Source organism: Ammodytes marinus, assembly GCF_949987685.1.
Source record: "Ammodytes marinus genome assembly, chromosome: 22".
NCBI lineage: Eukaryota > Metazoa > Chordata > Actinopteri > Uranoscopiformes > Ammodytidae > Ammodytes > Ammodytes marinus.
Window position 1 is genome coordinate 4,411,069 of NC_137226.1, and position 14,122 is coordinate 4,425,190.

Below are 14,122 nucleotides of genomic sequence, written 5' to 3' on the forward strand. Positions count from 1 at the left end.
TTTGGGGAGTTAGTTGCATAATAGTGAAGCATCTGAAGGCATATTTATCTATCCAAATGAAAGATATTGTCATTTAAGTTTGATTCAGCCACGCCCATACATTCCTGTCAAACAGTTTAGCATTTTTTTAACTAAGTTTTATAACATTTGTGAATTTTTATGTTCAATCGGATTTTTTGTAAAAGCTTATAGAGACACCCAACGTTGATATCATGTATTGATTTTTATTATTTTAGACCAGGTTTCCAGCGGCTTTAAAAAAACAAATGAACAGCAGCTATATGATGCTGTGTGAGCTAGTATTGTGTCTGTTTCTCGTGGGAAATGGAGCTCAGTAAATGACAAGACAGGAGATGACAGGGCCTCTCTCTCTCTCTCTCAGCCAATCACAGAAGAGCCTGGGTTGAAATGGGCGGGGCTTACAGGTGTGCTCTGGAGAACAGGTGTTAGGAGAGCAGAAACAGATGTGTGTCATCACTGGAACACTTGAACACACATGGTGGTTTTTCTGAAGAGGGGAAAAAGGGAAGTCTGTAATGAGAAGGCTTCAGATGCTTTACAGTGAGAAGTGTTTTACTCTCTCAAACTATTTAAATTCACCTTGAAGCCAGGTGTAGAAGTGTTGGAATAGAATTCTTCAGCAAAGCAATAAAAGAGTAAATCTTTTCCATATGGGAAAGGCCCTTGCAAGATGAGATGCCATTTTACTCATATACTGTAAGCTGAATTTTTCTCTTTTTTGATGCAACTTTTACACAATTTTCCATTAATTTCCCTGATACACAATAACGTTTAATTGTTTTTTTTTATAAGTAATAAGTTATTTAAAAAATATAGGCCATATTCAACTCAAAAAACAGCTAAAACTAAACAGAAATAGTATTAATCATAACTGTTCTCAGCGGAATAACTTTAAATATAAACATATTCTGTGGGTCTAAGGTAAATGTGGAGAGAGTGTGAAAGGCCCATATGTGAGAACTGGTCTCTTATGACAACATGTGTGGAGTTAACAGCAGTAATCACTGTTGTAACATCCTGGATTTCAGCCCAGGAAGAAAATCACATAGCAGCTAGAGTTCCCAAACCCTCCCACACTCACACACTGTTCCCTGTCAGCGGTGGTGGGAATCTGTGTGTGTGTGTGTGTGTGTGTGTGTGTGTGTGTGTGTGTGTGTGTGTGTGTGTGTGTGTGTGTGTGTGTGTGTGTGTGTGTGTGTGTGTGAGAGAGTGTGAGTCATGGAGCAATGCAGAGCAGAGCAGATGTATTAGGAACATCAGGAAGCTGCTGCAGACACACAATGGCTTTACATTGGGATTTCCTAATTCCCTCACATTGCAATCCTGCTACTCCATGTTAGCGTCTTAGCCGGCTGTACAAGCTGTTCTAAGGTTTAATTCATAAGTGTTTTAAAGTTGCACCACACAAACTATCTCTCATATAGAGATTAGTTGCTATCTATCTATCTATCTATCTATCTATCTATCTATCTATCTATCTATCTATCTATCTATCTATCTATCTATCTATCTATCTATCTATCTATCTATCTATCTATCTATCTATCTATCTATCTATCTATCTATCTATCTATCTATCTATCTATCTATCTATCTATCTATCTATCTATCTATCTATCTATCTATCTATCTATCTATCTATCTATCTATCTATCTATCTATCTATCTATCTATCTATCTATCTATCTATCTATCTATCTATCTATCTATCTATCTATCTATCTATCTATCTATCTAACTTGGATCTCATACTCGTGCGTGGAGTTTTCATGTACAAGTGTTTTAATCTATGAATGGAAGTAAAAGCAAAATGTAAAGTTACTATCTACATCACTTCTTGAGTCTTAATGGTCGCTAAGAAATAAACTTAGTGGAGAATTTATGAAAAAACTGGTACTACACAATCCAGAACCGGAGTTTGTGTGTGGGCATGTCGTGAAAAAACCCCACTACATAAACACGTACAGAAGGAGTCTGTAAATATTTAAAGGAAGGTATGTTAAATGTTTGGAAGTGTGTGAGAATATCCAGGGTATGTGTGTGTGTGTGTGTGTGTGTGTGTGTGTGTGTGTGTGTGTGTGTGTGTGTGTGTATGTGTTTGTCGGTGTGTCGGTGTGTGTGTTTGAAACGATACTTAATGGTTAATTTCCTGTTTCCTTATGTTATGCAGGTGTTGAGAATGTGACCATACAGCTGGACCTGGAGGCTGAGTTCCATTTCACACATCTTATCATGACCTTCAAGGTGCCTGTTCACTCCTACACACACACACACACACACACACACACACACACACACACACACATATATCATGCAACTACTCCCACAAACGCATGCGCACACACACACACACACACACACACACACACACACACACACACACACACACACACACACACACACACACACACACACACACACACACACACACACACACACACACACACACACACTCATACATATATCATGCAACTACTCCCATACTCACAGCACTGGGAGATAAACACAGCGTTCGTACAGCTGTGCTTCAGGAATGCAGAGAAAATCATTCCGGGTCTCTGGAGAACGGAACGGTGGGAAAAGAATTAACAGAAGAAGAGTTCAGGCCTCTGCCACATGGTCGCCATGACGCTGACCAGCTGTAGCTTTACATACACACACACACACACACACACACACACACACACACACACAATCAACGACACACACACACACACACACACACACACAATCAACGAAAAACACACACACACACACACACACAAACACACAGTCACGCACACACTCAACAAAAAACACACACACGCACACAATCAACGACACACTTCCCATGTGTTTCCTTTGCATCCTGTTAGGGGATGGACAGCAGGAAAGATCTCCACCCTCTCAGTTAAACCATTTGCTTCAAAGTCATGTTTGTTATTAGTACGAGATGAAAATAACTATATATAGAAGAAAAATGTCCGGAAAATGTTCTCCATCAAAAGGAAAAAGTTGAAAAATAAACTAAAAAGTTATATTTGAGAAGAATTGAGTCTTTATACTATAGTCTGGTTCCCCCGATCATTTAAACAGACAATGTAAATTTAAAAAAAAAAAGTATAGTGTATAAACTGGATGATAATTGTGTTAAAAATGTTCTTTGATTATGAAATTTTTTTATGTGCGTGTCTCTTTAACAGACATTCCGTCCTGCTGCCATGGTGATAGAGCGTTCCATGGACTTTGGGAAGTCGTGGCAGGTGTATCGGTACTTTGCGTACGACTGTGAAACGTCGTTCCCCGGAATCTCGTCAGGACCGATGTACAAGGTCGACGAAATCACGTGTGATTCACATTACTCTGACATAGAACCTTCCACAGAGGGAGAGGTGAGTTGGGCGTCAGATATTATGGAAATGAACACAGAATACACTGAGCATACACTTCGACCAACATATCCATTTTTTGCTTTTTGTTACTGTAACATATACATACAAACAACAAATACATGCCACACCGTCCGCTTGAACATGGAATACACTCACTCACCTACAATAACAAAAAGAAGAAAGAAATATATGAATGACTTTTGTTGTGTATTTTTACTTTTGCTGACACTTTTGAATGTTTTTTAATGAATACGTTTGCCCAAGAAATGTAGTATTTGGATTCACAGATCGCACATGTTCACCTCGTTTGTTCTATTCTAGGTGATATTTCGGGTGCTGGACCCCGCCTTCAAGATTGAGGATCCCTACAGTCTCAGGATACAGAGTAAGTCACTCCTAAATTGTTTAAAAAATTGGCTTTTGACCCTTTAAAATTAAGATAATTCTATCTGTGGCCCCTCACCACAGGTTGTATACTTGATTGCCATAGAGAAATGTTTCCGTTGCACAATCATTTATTATTATTTTATGATTATTTTGACGATTTGTCTTAAGTTTGAGGAAGTAAAATTTGACTGTTTTCATTTTATTTTTCCATCCGGTAATATTTAATTTTCATAAAAGCCTGTGGGTAGAAACATACTTATAAAGGGGCAGATCCAGTGAACGCGTTGGAGTATTGACGTGACACTTTCAGCCGCCTGTCGTCCAGGTAACGACTGCAGGGGTCAAAGGTCAGACAGGAAGGTATTTCACATGAGGAAGCGACTTTGGATGTCAGCAGTGGCGTTCTTGTGATTTTTTTTTAAACTATTGCTGCTGAGGAGCCACTGAGCAAGGCACTTTAATTGGAAAAAAAGATGTGTTTGATATTTAAAACAGTCTAATCTCCTATGTGTGTCTGTCTGTGTGTCTGTCTGTCTGTCTGTGTGTGTCTGTGTCTGTGTCTGTGTGCGTCTGTCTGCCTTTCTGTCTGTCTGTCTGTCTGTGTGTCTGTCTGTCTGTCTACTACAGACATGCTGAAGATCACTAACCTCCGTGTGAACTTTGTGAAGCTGCACACGCTCGGTGACAACCTGCTGGACTCACGCGATGAGGTCACAGAGAAATACTACTACTCGCTCTACGATATGGTCGTCAGGGGCAACTGCTTCTGCTACGGACACGCCTCGGAGTGTGCGCCCATGGACGAAGCACCTATAGGAGTGGAGGGAATGGTACGCATGATAGACATATATATACAATGTGTTTTTATTTGATTTAAATGTTGATTTCCTAAAGCAAAAATGTAAATAATGAGAAGTTATAATTATTACTCAAATAAGACTTGAATTGAAATTTGTCATGTATCCTAGCAGTGGAGATTCATTTGTCTTCCAAAATGGAGATAATAATAATAGTTGATAATATTTACATAGCACTTTTCTAGACACTCAAAGACGATTACTTTAGTAGATTTTGATCACAGGTTTTTGCTCTGTAGATTTGATTGGGTAGATAGAGAGTATACTGTATTTATTTGCGTGTGTGTGTGTGTGTGTGTGTGTGTGTGTGTGTGTGTGTGTGTGTGTGTGTTTAGGTCCACGGCCGCTGTGTGTGTAATCACAACACGGAGGGTCTGAACTGTGAGCGCTGTCAGGACTTTTACCATGATCTGCCTTGGAGACCCGCAGAGGGACGAAACACACACGCCTGCAAGAGTAAGACCTCTCTCTCTCTCTCTCTCTCTCTCTCTCTCTTTCTCTCTCTCGCTCACTTTATTTTGATTTATACCATTCTTGTGTCTGTATGTTCAGTACATATGCATGGAGCTTATTTTAGCGTAAAGCCTGAAAAAAGATGGAGACTCTGGCTCTGTCCAAATAAGGAAAAACAGATCAGTACAAACAAGTAGCAAATCATGAGGAGATATTCACTGATTTTGACAAAAAAGTGATTTTGACAACAAGCATTCTCCAGATTTGCTGACTCCGCCATCAAATAAATACTTAATAAATATGTTCGTTTACATTGCTTAATAACACACTAAACTTAAATCCCTCTTCTCCCCTCAGAGTGTGAGTGTAACCATCACTCCGTTTCCTGTCACTTCGACATGGCCGTTTACAAGACGACGAGCAACATGAGCGGCGGTGTGTGTGACGAATGCCAACACAACACCATCGGCCGCCTGTGTGAACAGTGTGCGCCGTTCTACTACCAGCACCCCAACCGAGACCTCAGAGACCCCAACGTCTGTGAACGTAAGTCTGCCTTCCAATACCCCATACTTTACCCTGATATTTAGTATGCTAGAAAAAGATTGACCCTGCATTCCAATACCCATACTTTACCCTGCTATTTAGTATGGTAGGAGAAAGGTTTAGTATGTCCCAATACATGTGGTCAAATGCAGCATCCTGTAAAACTATAGTTGTGATTTTAAGTGTGGATATCTGCATTCTTTTTTGGTGAGACTCAGAGTGAAAACAACCAGCGATGAGATTAAAAAGATTTAGGATGTCCCAATGCATGTGGTCAAATGCAGCATGCTTAAAATACCTGGCTGTCCTACTACATCCGGTTGGGATTTTTAGTGTTGAAATCAGCATGCATTTTGGGCGATTTTGACCCACAATCCACTGCAGTAGTCACATTGACTGAGTGAAAACAACCAGCGATGCGACAGATATATAAGCAAGAGGCAAGATCAAGGTGCAGTGTTATGATGAAATAAACAAGTAAAAGTGTGTCCCAATTGTAGCTTACTGCATGCTTACTTCATACCTGTTATGTTCAGCTGTAGTATGTAAATAGTAAAATAGAAAGAGGATGCTTTTTGGAATGCAGGCATAGTCACCTCTACATGACATTTTGACCCCCTCAGTCATTTCTTACAGTCTTAACGTTCCCCTTCTACTCATTACAAGTTTAAAATGCTTGTTGGAGAGACGCACCATCTGGATTTTCAGTCAGTGTTAACTGTTAACTGTTTTAAAGCCTTTGAAGTGAGGAGCAGAAAGTAGCTGTTGTTAAGACCATCACTGTAATTACCTTCTGAGTGGCAGGTACAAGTGGAAACATCACACTGTAAAATGACTTTATTTTACTCTTTACAACACTCAACCGCTTTTAAATTACACACTGGCTTCTAAAGGGCTTCGAGCTTTGTTATCTAGTCCATTCTAACTCGCACAATAACTTACTGGACATGTAATGTTTTCACAAGATAAAGGAAAAGTTGAAATCTTAAAGAGTCGACAGATCTTTAGATGGACAGATATATAATTATTATTCTGGAATGAAAGAGACAGTCCAGGATTGTCTTACTTGTTTTCTTTCTGACAGAGTGAGATGTTTCAACATTTACTGAGCAGATAGCCCTGAAGTTTTTTGTGCATACACTGTAAAAAATAAAAAAGTTGGGAAACTCAACATTTTCAAGGAAACTAGGCTACTGCCTTTGAATAAAATGTACAGAGATACATATGAGTTATTTTGCTTTCCTCAAGGATTTCATGACCTTGAATGTCTTTTAAATGTTATTCTTACAGTATATTTTCCTTGAAAAATGTCAATAAATCTTTTCACATGACAATAACATAAATATTTTTCTCCATACCTCCACAGCTTGTAACTGTGACCCCGACGGCTCGCTGCAGGGCGGTATGTGTGACGCGCGGACAGACGTCTCTGTCGGGCTGATCTCAGGACAGTGTCGCTGTAAAGCTAACGTGGAGGGAGAACGCTGCGACCACTGCAGACATGGACACCACGGGCTGGGACTGGGCCCGCTAGGCTGTCTGCGTAAGGCACCAGCACTTAACTATGTTACTGCGTTTACATGGGTTTTACTCTTATTTCTGTTTGCAGAAAATGTAAAAAAATAAAAAAAAATAAAGGTGCCCATTAGTTTTTCACATTTTGGCGCCATATTTGTCATAGCTCTCTCTCTCTTTGTAAAGGGTTAATGTCTAAAATTAAGGAAAAATAATCATAGGATGGAAGGTTGTTTCTGAATAGTTCCACTCACTATAAAACTACTTAAAATACCAACAAGTTTCTCCCTTAGTTTCTCCTATACCACTAGTAGTATGGTAGCCAGAGCTGAGTTATTTTGTCCCTAACTTTAAAATAAATAAATAACTTGATTAATAGTGATACATGGTATTAAAGGTTGTTGTCATTATACAGTCAGAAAGATTCATTGTTTGATGTGTTTTTGCAGCTTGTTCCTGTAACCCACTGGGCACCTTACCTGGAGGAAACACCTGTGACTCAGAATCAGGTCGTTGCTTCTGTAAACGCCTCGTCGACGGACATGACTGTGATGAGTGTGTGGTAAGGACTAAATTTAGATATTTTTACATATATATTTATGTTTGTCTGTGTGTGTGTGTGTGCCCATGTGTGTGTGCGTGTGTCTGACTCTATTTTCCTTCCCCCCCCTGTAGCCGGAGCATTGGGGTTTGTCCAATGACATGGACGGCTGCCGACCATGTGACTGCGACCAGGGCGGAGCTGTCAACAACAAGTATGTTATAAAGATCTCTTTATTCAATGAATTCATTTATGTATTTTTTTTTTTTTTGATCGATTCATAACACAAAATGATCTCTATAGACTCATCTTAGTCGTCAAAGTTGGAAGTTAAGTCTCGGGCATTTTAAGACATGGATTTATCTGCTTAAATAGATTTGTAGAGACATTTGAAGTATTTTAGAAATGAAATAAACTTGCTGGAAACTAGTCTGTTAACTGAGACACATTTTCAGTTGTTTTATTATTATTTATTACATATACAGAACATAAATATATGACAAGGTGTACGATATATAACACATTGAAAATTAAATAGGTAATAATGAGATACATAAATGAAATCTGATAATAAACCTCCATGTATCCCTCCCCAGCTGTGACCCCCAGTCTGGACAGTGTGTGTGTAGGGAACACATGTTCGGTCGGCGCTGTGATCAGGTTGAATCCGGTTTTTACTTCATCACTCTGGATCACTACACCTACGAGGCTGAGGACGCAGAGCACGGGCCTGTGAGTGCGTTTATACGTATCATACCATCTGTACAGTGGGTTTATATCACCCATAGATGTTAAACTATAGCATTTAAGAATATATTTGATTCTTAAATTGTATAAAGTTTAAAAATATTGAGCTACATAACATGGTAAATACATGTGACAAGTCCCAACAAGCATACAGGAGCGTTTAGTGATGTTGTGAAGTTTATATATTGACCTGCTTCCCTTGACTACCAGTGTTTGAGCTAACACACTGAAATGGTTTCTGTCGCCTTTTCTTGAGCCGAAGAGTGAGGCAAAAAGCTTTGTATTAAAAATGTTGAACTATTCTTACACTAGAACTTTGAATTGAATTTTTTTTTATTTCTAACAAGTAAATAGAAGAAGAAAAAAAGCAATAATAAACAATAAAATAAAATGATAAAACAAGTCGACATAGTTACAATAAAGTAATATTTACACACAATGAAAACCACAAATGAAAATAAACTGTCAAACATTTGTTTTACCTGTTGGAAAAGGGGTTAAAAACCTTAAATCTGTCTCTCTCTGTCTTGTTTTAGGGTGTGACGGTAGTACAGAGGCCGTACCCTTTCGATCGCAGCCCGACCTGGACCGGTATGGGCTTTGTGAACGTGCCTGAGGGAGCGTTCTTAGAGTTCACCATCGACAATGTCCCAGACTCAATGGACTACGACATCCTGGTTCGCTATGAGCCGCAGGTAACACGCCATGGAGCTCAAATACTGTATATACGTAAAGAAACGTATTTGTTCATTGTCATTTGTGGAGAGATTTCATATGGAGATGGATATTTTTTTTTTAAATACTCTATTTTTGGATAAAAAAAAATTATTAGGAACACAAACACACAACTGAAAAAAAGTGAACACACAAACAAAAGACAAAATAAAATAAACAACTAAAATGGCGTACTCTACTGAACAGGTTTCTAAGGACATTGTTTTAACTGAAGGTAAATGTTTGGAGATGGATAATTTTTGTATGTTCTTTTATATATAAGCTTTGTTTAAGTCTTGAAGCAGCTAGACACCTGGTCTAAAATAGTACAAATCAAAAGGCCTATGATATTTATCAAACCTCAATGACAATATCAATTTGGATTGATAAATATGCCTAATTGTTTTCAGATGCTTTACTATCATGATGCAATTAACCTCACACAATTACACAGTTATAAGGATTCTCTGGACATGGGTTTTACAGTGGACTTTAAAACCTGCATTTGTTTGTGTCTGTAGCTTCCGGAGCAGTGGGAGCAGGTGAACATCCGTGTGCAGCGTCCCGTCTACAGCCCTCCAAACGCCTCCGGCCACTGCAGCAACTCCATCCAGAGCGGAGACGATCAGTCCATCTCCCTCCCACCCGGGTCAAGGTGAAAAAAATATATATATTCCCTGTGTTCCAACACTTATACTATCTACTATTTAGCATGGTAGAAAAAATATTTAGGATGTTCCGATTCTTATGGCCAGATTTAGTATGGTTAGAAATACCCGGATGTCTACTATATCCGGCCGAGATTTTTAGTCTTGAAAACAGCATCCTATTCTCTATCATATCTCCAAACTGGAGACATTAGTAACATAGCATTGCAATCTACAAACTTTCACCATAAATGTCGCTAAATACTTTGAATGATATTACACACTGTACCTTTTAAGTTTGTCTCCCTTCAATTAAACACACACACACACACACACACACACACACACACACACACACACACACACACAGTGACTCTGGTTTTCTGTTTCAGACACATGCAGTTGTTGCGTCCAGTATGTTTTGAGAAAGGTCTGAACTACACCATCCGCCTCAGTCTGCCGCTCTACTCCTCCGTCAGCGACGTGCAGAGCCCGTACACACTCATAGACTCCGTACGTTGACTGTCTTTACACTGCATTCAAAATAAACAACTAACATGGCGTACTCTACTTAAAAGGTTTCAAAGACATTGTTTAAATTAAAGGTAAATGTTAAGCAAAAAAATAATAATCAAAAAGGTGTCATGAAGGTCACTCCAGTAAAGGCTGCCATATCTGTTTAAATGTTCCTAATTTTCCTAAACTAGTTAATAAAAAAAAAATGTTTTAAGCCTGTGTATTTATCATCCCCCCTCTCCCCCTCCAGTTGGTGCTGATCCCGCGGGTCAGGGAGATGGACATGTTCCATGGGATAGATGGTGACGGGGCCTGGGACACGTTCCAGCGTTACCGATGTCTGGAGGCCAGTCAGTCTGTAGTCAAGAGCCCAATGACAGACATCTGTAACGAATACATCTTCAGTGTGTCTGCTCTGCTGCACAGTGGGGCCATGGGTATGTAGCAATATATGTGTTCATTTATATATAGGTTAGGTTCAAATAATGGCTAACCTGAAAGAGGAAGTACCAAGTCACACCAATGTCATTTTCATCAAAACCGTCTAAATGGTTAAATTGTGAGGCCTTCTTATAGGCAGAAATATCATACTTTTATTTTTTCTGAGAAATACTCATTTCTAATCCTAATCTTCTGTTCTACCTGTTGTAGAAGAAAACATAAATTAAATATGTCCTCCTCATGAAATGGAGTCAAAATTGGTCATCATTCTTATTTTTAATGAAAGTCATTAAATTCATAAATAAAGTGATTCAATATATTAAAAAAAAACTTGCAAAAGACGCCAGCCCTGAGAGACCAAATAAATCCCCTATATATGGTGTATATAATATATATTCTTATATCATAATAATACATTAAACTCTCCCCTCTGTGTTGTCCCTCAGCCTGCCAGTGTGACCCTCAGGGCAGCCTCAGTGCAGTGTGTGAGTCCAGTGGAGGTCAGTGTCGCTGTCGACCCAACGTAGTGGGGAGGAACTGTGAACACTGCGCCCCCGCAACCTTCCTCTTCAGCCCCCAAGGCTGCAGAAGTAAGTGATAAGTGAATGTTTTAATAGTTTTTGTCTCTTCGTCTGCTTGTTGTATATTTGCATTGTGTTTGTGTGTGTATTGTTATTTTACTCGACATCATTGTAAATGAGGGTCACCCCTCAAATGATCTTTCGAGGATAAATAAAGGAAAAATGAAATTAAATGAGTGTAAGAAAACTCTTAAAGGTGCAGTGTGTAGAAATTATTGGTGCTTTTAAGAACACAAGTTATGTTTGGTAGTGTATAATCACTTGAAAATAAAAGTGTTTCATTATTACCTTAGAATGAGCGTTTTATATCTACATAGGAGTGGGTCGTGCCTCCATGTTCCACCGCCATGTTTCTACAGTAGCATTGAACGGACAAACTTAACGGCCTAACAAGTTTTTTTATATATCGGGGTGTCCACCGGAATGCACCTGTTGGAACACCAAGAAGAAGTACTATAGAATAAATACCTAAATACATTCTTCACCTCATCACTTGATATTGTGGAAAGACTTGAGGCAGTGGTGAAGGATAACATATTTAGTAACTAGAGTCCTGTCCTTATAGGCCTCCGTAGCTTCTGTAAATACTCAAAATGGGATGGATTAGCAAGAAAGCGTTGACATCAAGAATCTCACCACTAGATGACACTAAAAAACAATTACACACTGTACCTTTAAGAATGATGCTTATTTAACCATTAAACAGTGTGAAATGATAATTCTTCATATTTCCCCCTGCAGCGTGCGACTGTGACTCTAGAGGTTCGGTGAACGCCGTTTGCCACGAGGCGACGGGCCAGTGTGAGTGTGTTTCCGGGGCGACGGGGCGTCAGTGTTCCCACTGTCTCCCTGGTTACTGGGGCTTCCCCATGTGCAGACAGTGTCAGTGTAACGGACACAGTGAGTACTGCCATCCACAGACAGGGGAGTGTCAGGGCTGCAGGGACTTCACCACCGGACACAACTGTGAGAGGTAAGAATCAAATCAAGAGGCCAAATTAAACAGCTATTGTAGGTTTAACACTAAAAGATTTAGTGTCAGGAACAGTAGTTGTTGAGATATTCATTTTCGTCCCAAAAGGGTGTAGCTACACACTGCAGTCCGTTGATTGGTCTAAAGAATCATAATTTCTGTTTGAGAGACAAACCGTTGTGTAGTCTCTTCGGCGTCTTATGTTTAGAGAACATTTTTGGCGCACAGCACTTTGTTTATTGTGTGGTGTTTTTTCCTCTTCATTCATAATCATTTGGCTAAACTGTGTCCCGCTGCTACGATGTCACCATAGTTACATTTTGATTTGATTGTCCTCACCAGAAAGCTAAACCAAATGGCATTATAGTTAAAATACCTTTAGGCCTACCGACTTTGTTTTCTTTTGACTTCCAGGTGTCTGGACGGTTACCATGGCGACCCAGAGCTGGGTTCGGGGGGTCACTGTCGGCCCTGTATGTGTCCTGACGGCCCGCGCAGTGGAAGACAGTTCTCTGACAGCTGTTACCTGCTGGAACACACAAACCAGCTGGTGTGTGTCTGCAGCCCCGGCTACAAAGGTATACACACACACACACACTGTTTTATGTAGACACCTTTTTTGTGTGCTCAAAGTGTCCCATGTCGAACTGCAAGTCATCACGTCTTCACCTCACGTTACAAACCCCAAACAACACTTAGAGTTCCTTCTAATTAACCTTCTAAAGCTATTTTGACTTCAAATAGGCCCACTGGGTTTTTCTGCATCTCCCTGCACTACATTTGTTTGTTAACTTTGTCATTCTATGCATTAAAAAACAACTAAAACTTAACCAAAACCGTTTTCTGTCCCGTTTTCTAGGTGCGAGGTGTGATGCGTGTTCCCCTGGTTACTTTGGGAACCCTCTAGTGCCCGGCGGTCGCTGCTTGCCCTGTCAGTGTAACAACAACCTGGACATGAACGACCCGGGGTCCTGTGACACTCGTACGGGCGCCTGCCTCAAGTGCCTGCACCACACACACGGCTACGGCTGCCAGCACTGCAAGAAGGGTTACTACGGGAACGCTGCCACGCAGAGCTGCAGGAGTGAGTACAGAATGATGTTAACGTGTTAGAAAAGTAGAAAAAAATCTATAATTCTTTTTTTAAAGGTAAACACTGCTTATCAACTGTTTGTATTTGGGTTTATATTACATACAGTATGTGTCATTCAGAACCTTTGACTTGATGTTTGAAGGGGGAGTCAGCTATAATAGAGAATACGAGCAGATATTCACTGATTTTGACAAAAAGTTAATTCAATTTAACAACAAGCCTTGCTCCAGAATCGCTGACTCCACCTTTAAAGTGTGGCCTTTCAGACACGAACACTTTTGAACCCTAATCAATCCCCTTCCTCCTCTTATCTCTACAGAGTGCATGTGTTACCAGTATGGCACGGCGCCTCAGGCCTGTTCTACCAGTGGTGAGGCCGACCTTAGCGACGGTCACCATGGCGAGTGTGAGTGTGACCAGCGGACCGGCAGTTGCCCGTGTCTTCCCAGCGTGATCGGTCAGAGCTGTGACCGCTGTGCTGTGGACACCTGGAACATAGTGAGCGGGACAGGCTGCCAGAACTGTGACTGTGACACACAACACTCCACTAGGTCCTCCTGTGATCTGGTGAGTCAGAATCTGTGTGTTTTAAGCTATAGTGCGTAACTTTCTTGATATGAATGGTCGGATGTTGGTTAGATTCAAGCTAAAGCAGAACGAGTTGACACAAAGTTGATTAAGCCTATCAGCCCCACAAACACTTTTTCTCTGTATTTCTC

General features: G+C 40.1%; 1 protein-coding gene across 1 annotated transcript in view; it reads left to right on the top strand.

Moving 5' to 3' along the window:
- Positions 1-14,122, top strand: part of LOC307268513 (laminin subunit beta-1-like) — a 39,396-nt gene that overhangs the window by 4,178 nt on the left and 21,096 nt on the right. Inside the window, exons 4-22 of the mRNA XM_080051174.1 lie at positions 2,192-2,265; positions 3,204-3,392; positions 3,714-3,777; positions 4,407-4,609; positions 4,972-5,092; positions 5,447-5,635; positions 7,002-7,178; positions 7,600-7,712; positions 7,826-7,905; positions 8,288-8,423; positions 8,975-9,133; positions 9,674-9,807; positions 10,192-10,312; positions 10,566-10,752; positions 11,203-11,346; positions 12,079-12,310; positions 12,725-12,888; positions 13,170-13,394; positions 13,723-13,970. Coding sequence (XP_079907300.1) covers positions 2,192-2,265; positions 3,204-3,392; positions 3,714-3,777; positions 4,407-4,609; positions 4,972-5,092; positions 5,447-5,635; positions 7,002-7,178; positions 7,600-7,712; positions 7,826-7,905; positions 8,288-8,423; positions 8,975-9,133; positions 9,674-9,807; positions 10,192-10,312; positions 10,566-10,752; positions 11,203-11,346; positions 12,079-12,310; positions 12,725-12,888; positions 13,170-13,394; positions 13,723-13,970 — 2,960 coding nt within the window. The remainder of the gene's footprint in view (positions 1-2,191; positions 2,266-3,203; positions 3,393-3,713; positions 3,778-4,406; positions 4,610-4,971; positions 5,093-5,446; positions 5,636-7,001; positions 7,179-7,599; positions 7,713-7,825; positions 7,906-8,287; positions 8,424-8,974; positions 9,134-9,673; positions 9,808-10,191; positions 10,313-10,565; positions 10,753-11,202; positions 11,347-12,078; positions 12,311-12,724; positions 12,889-13,169; positions 13,395-13,722; positions 13,971-14,122) is intronic.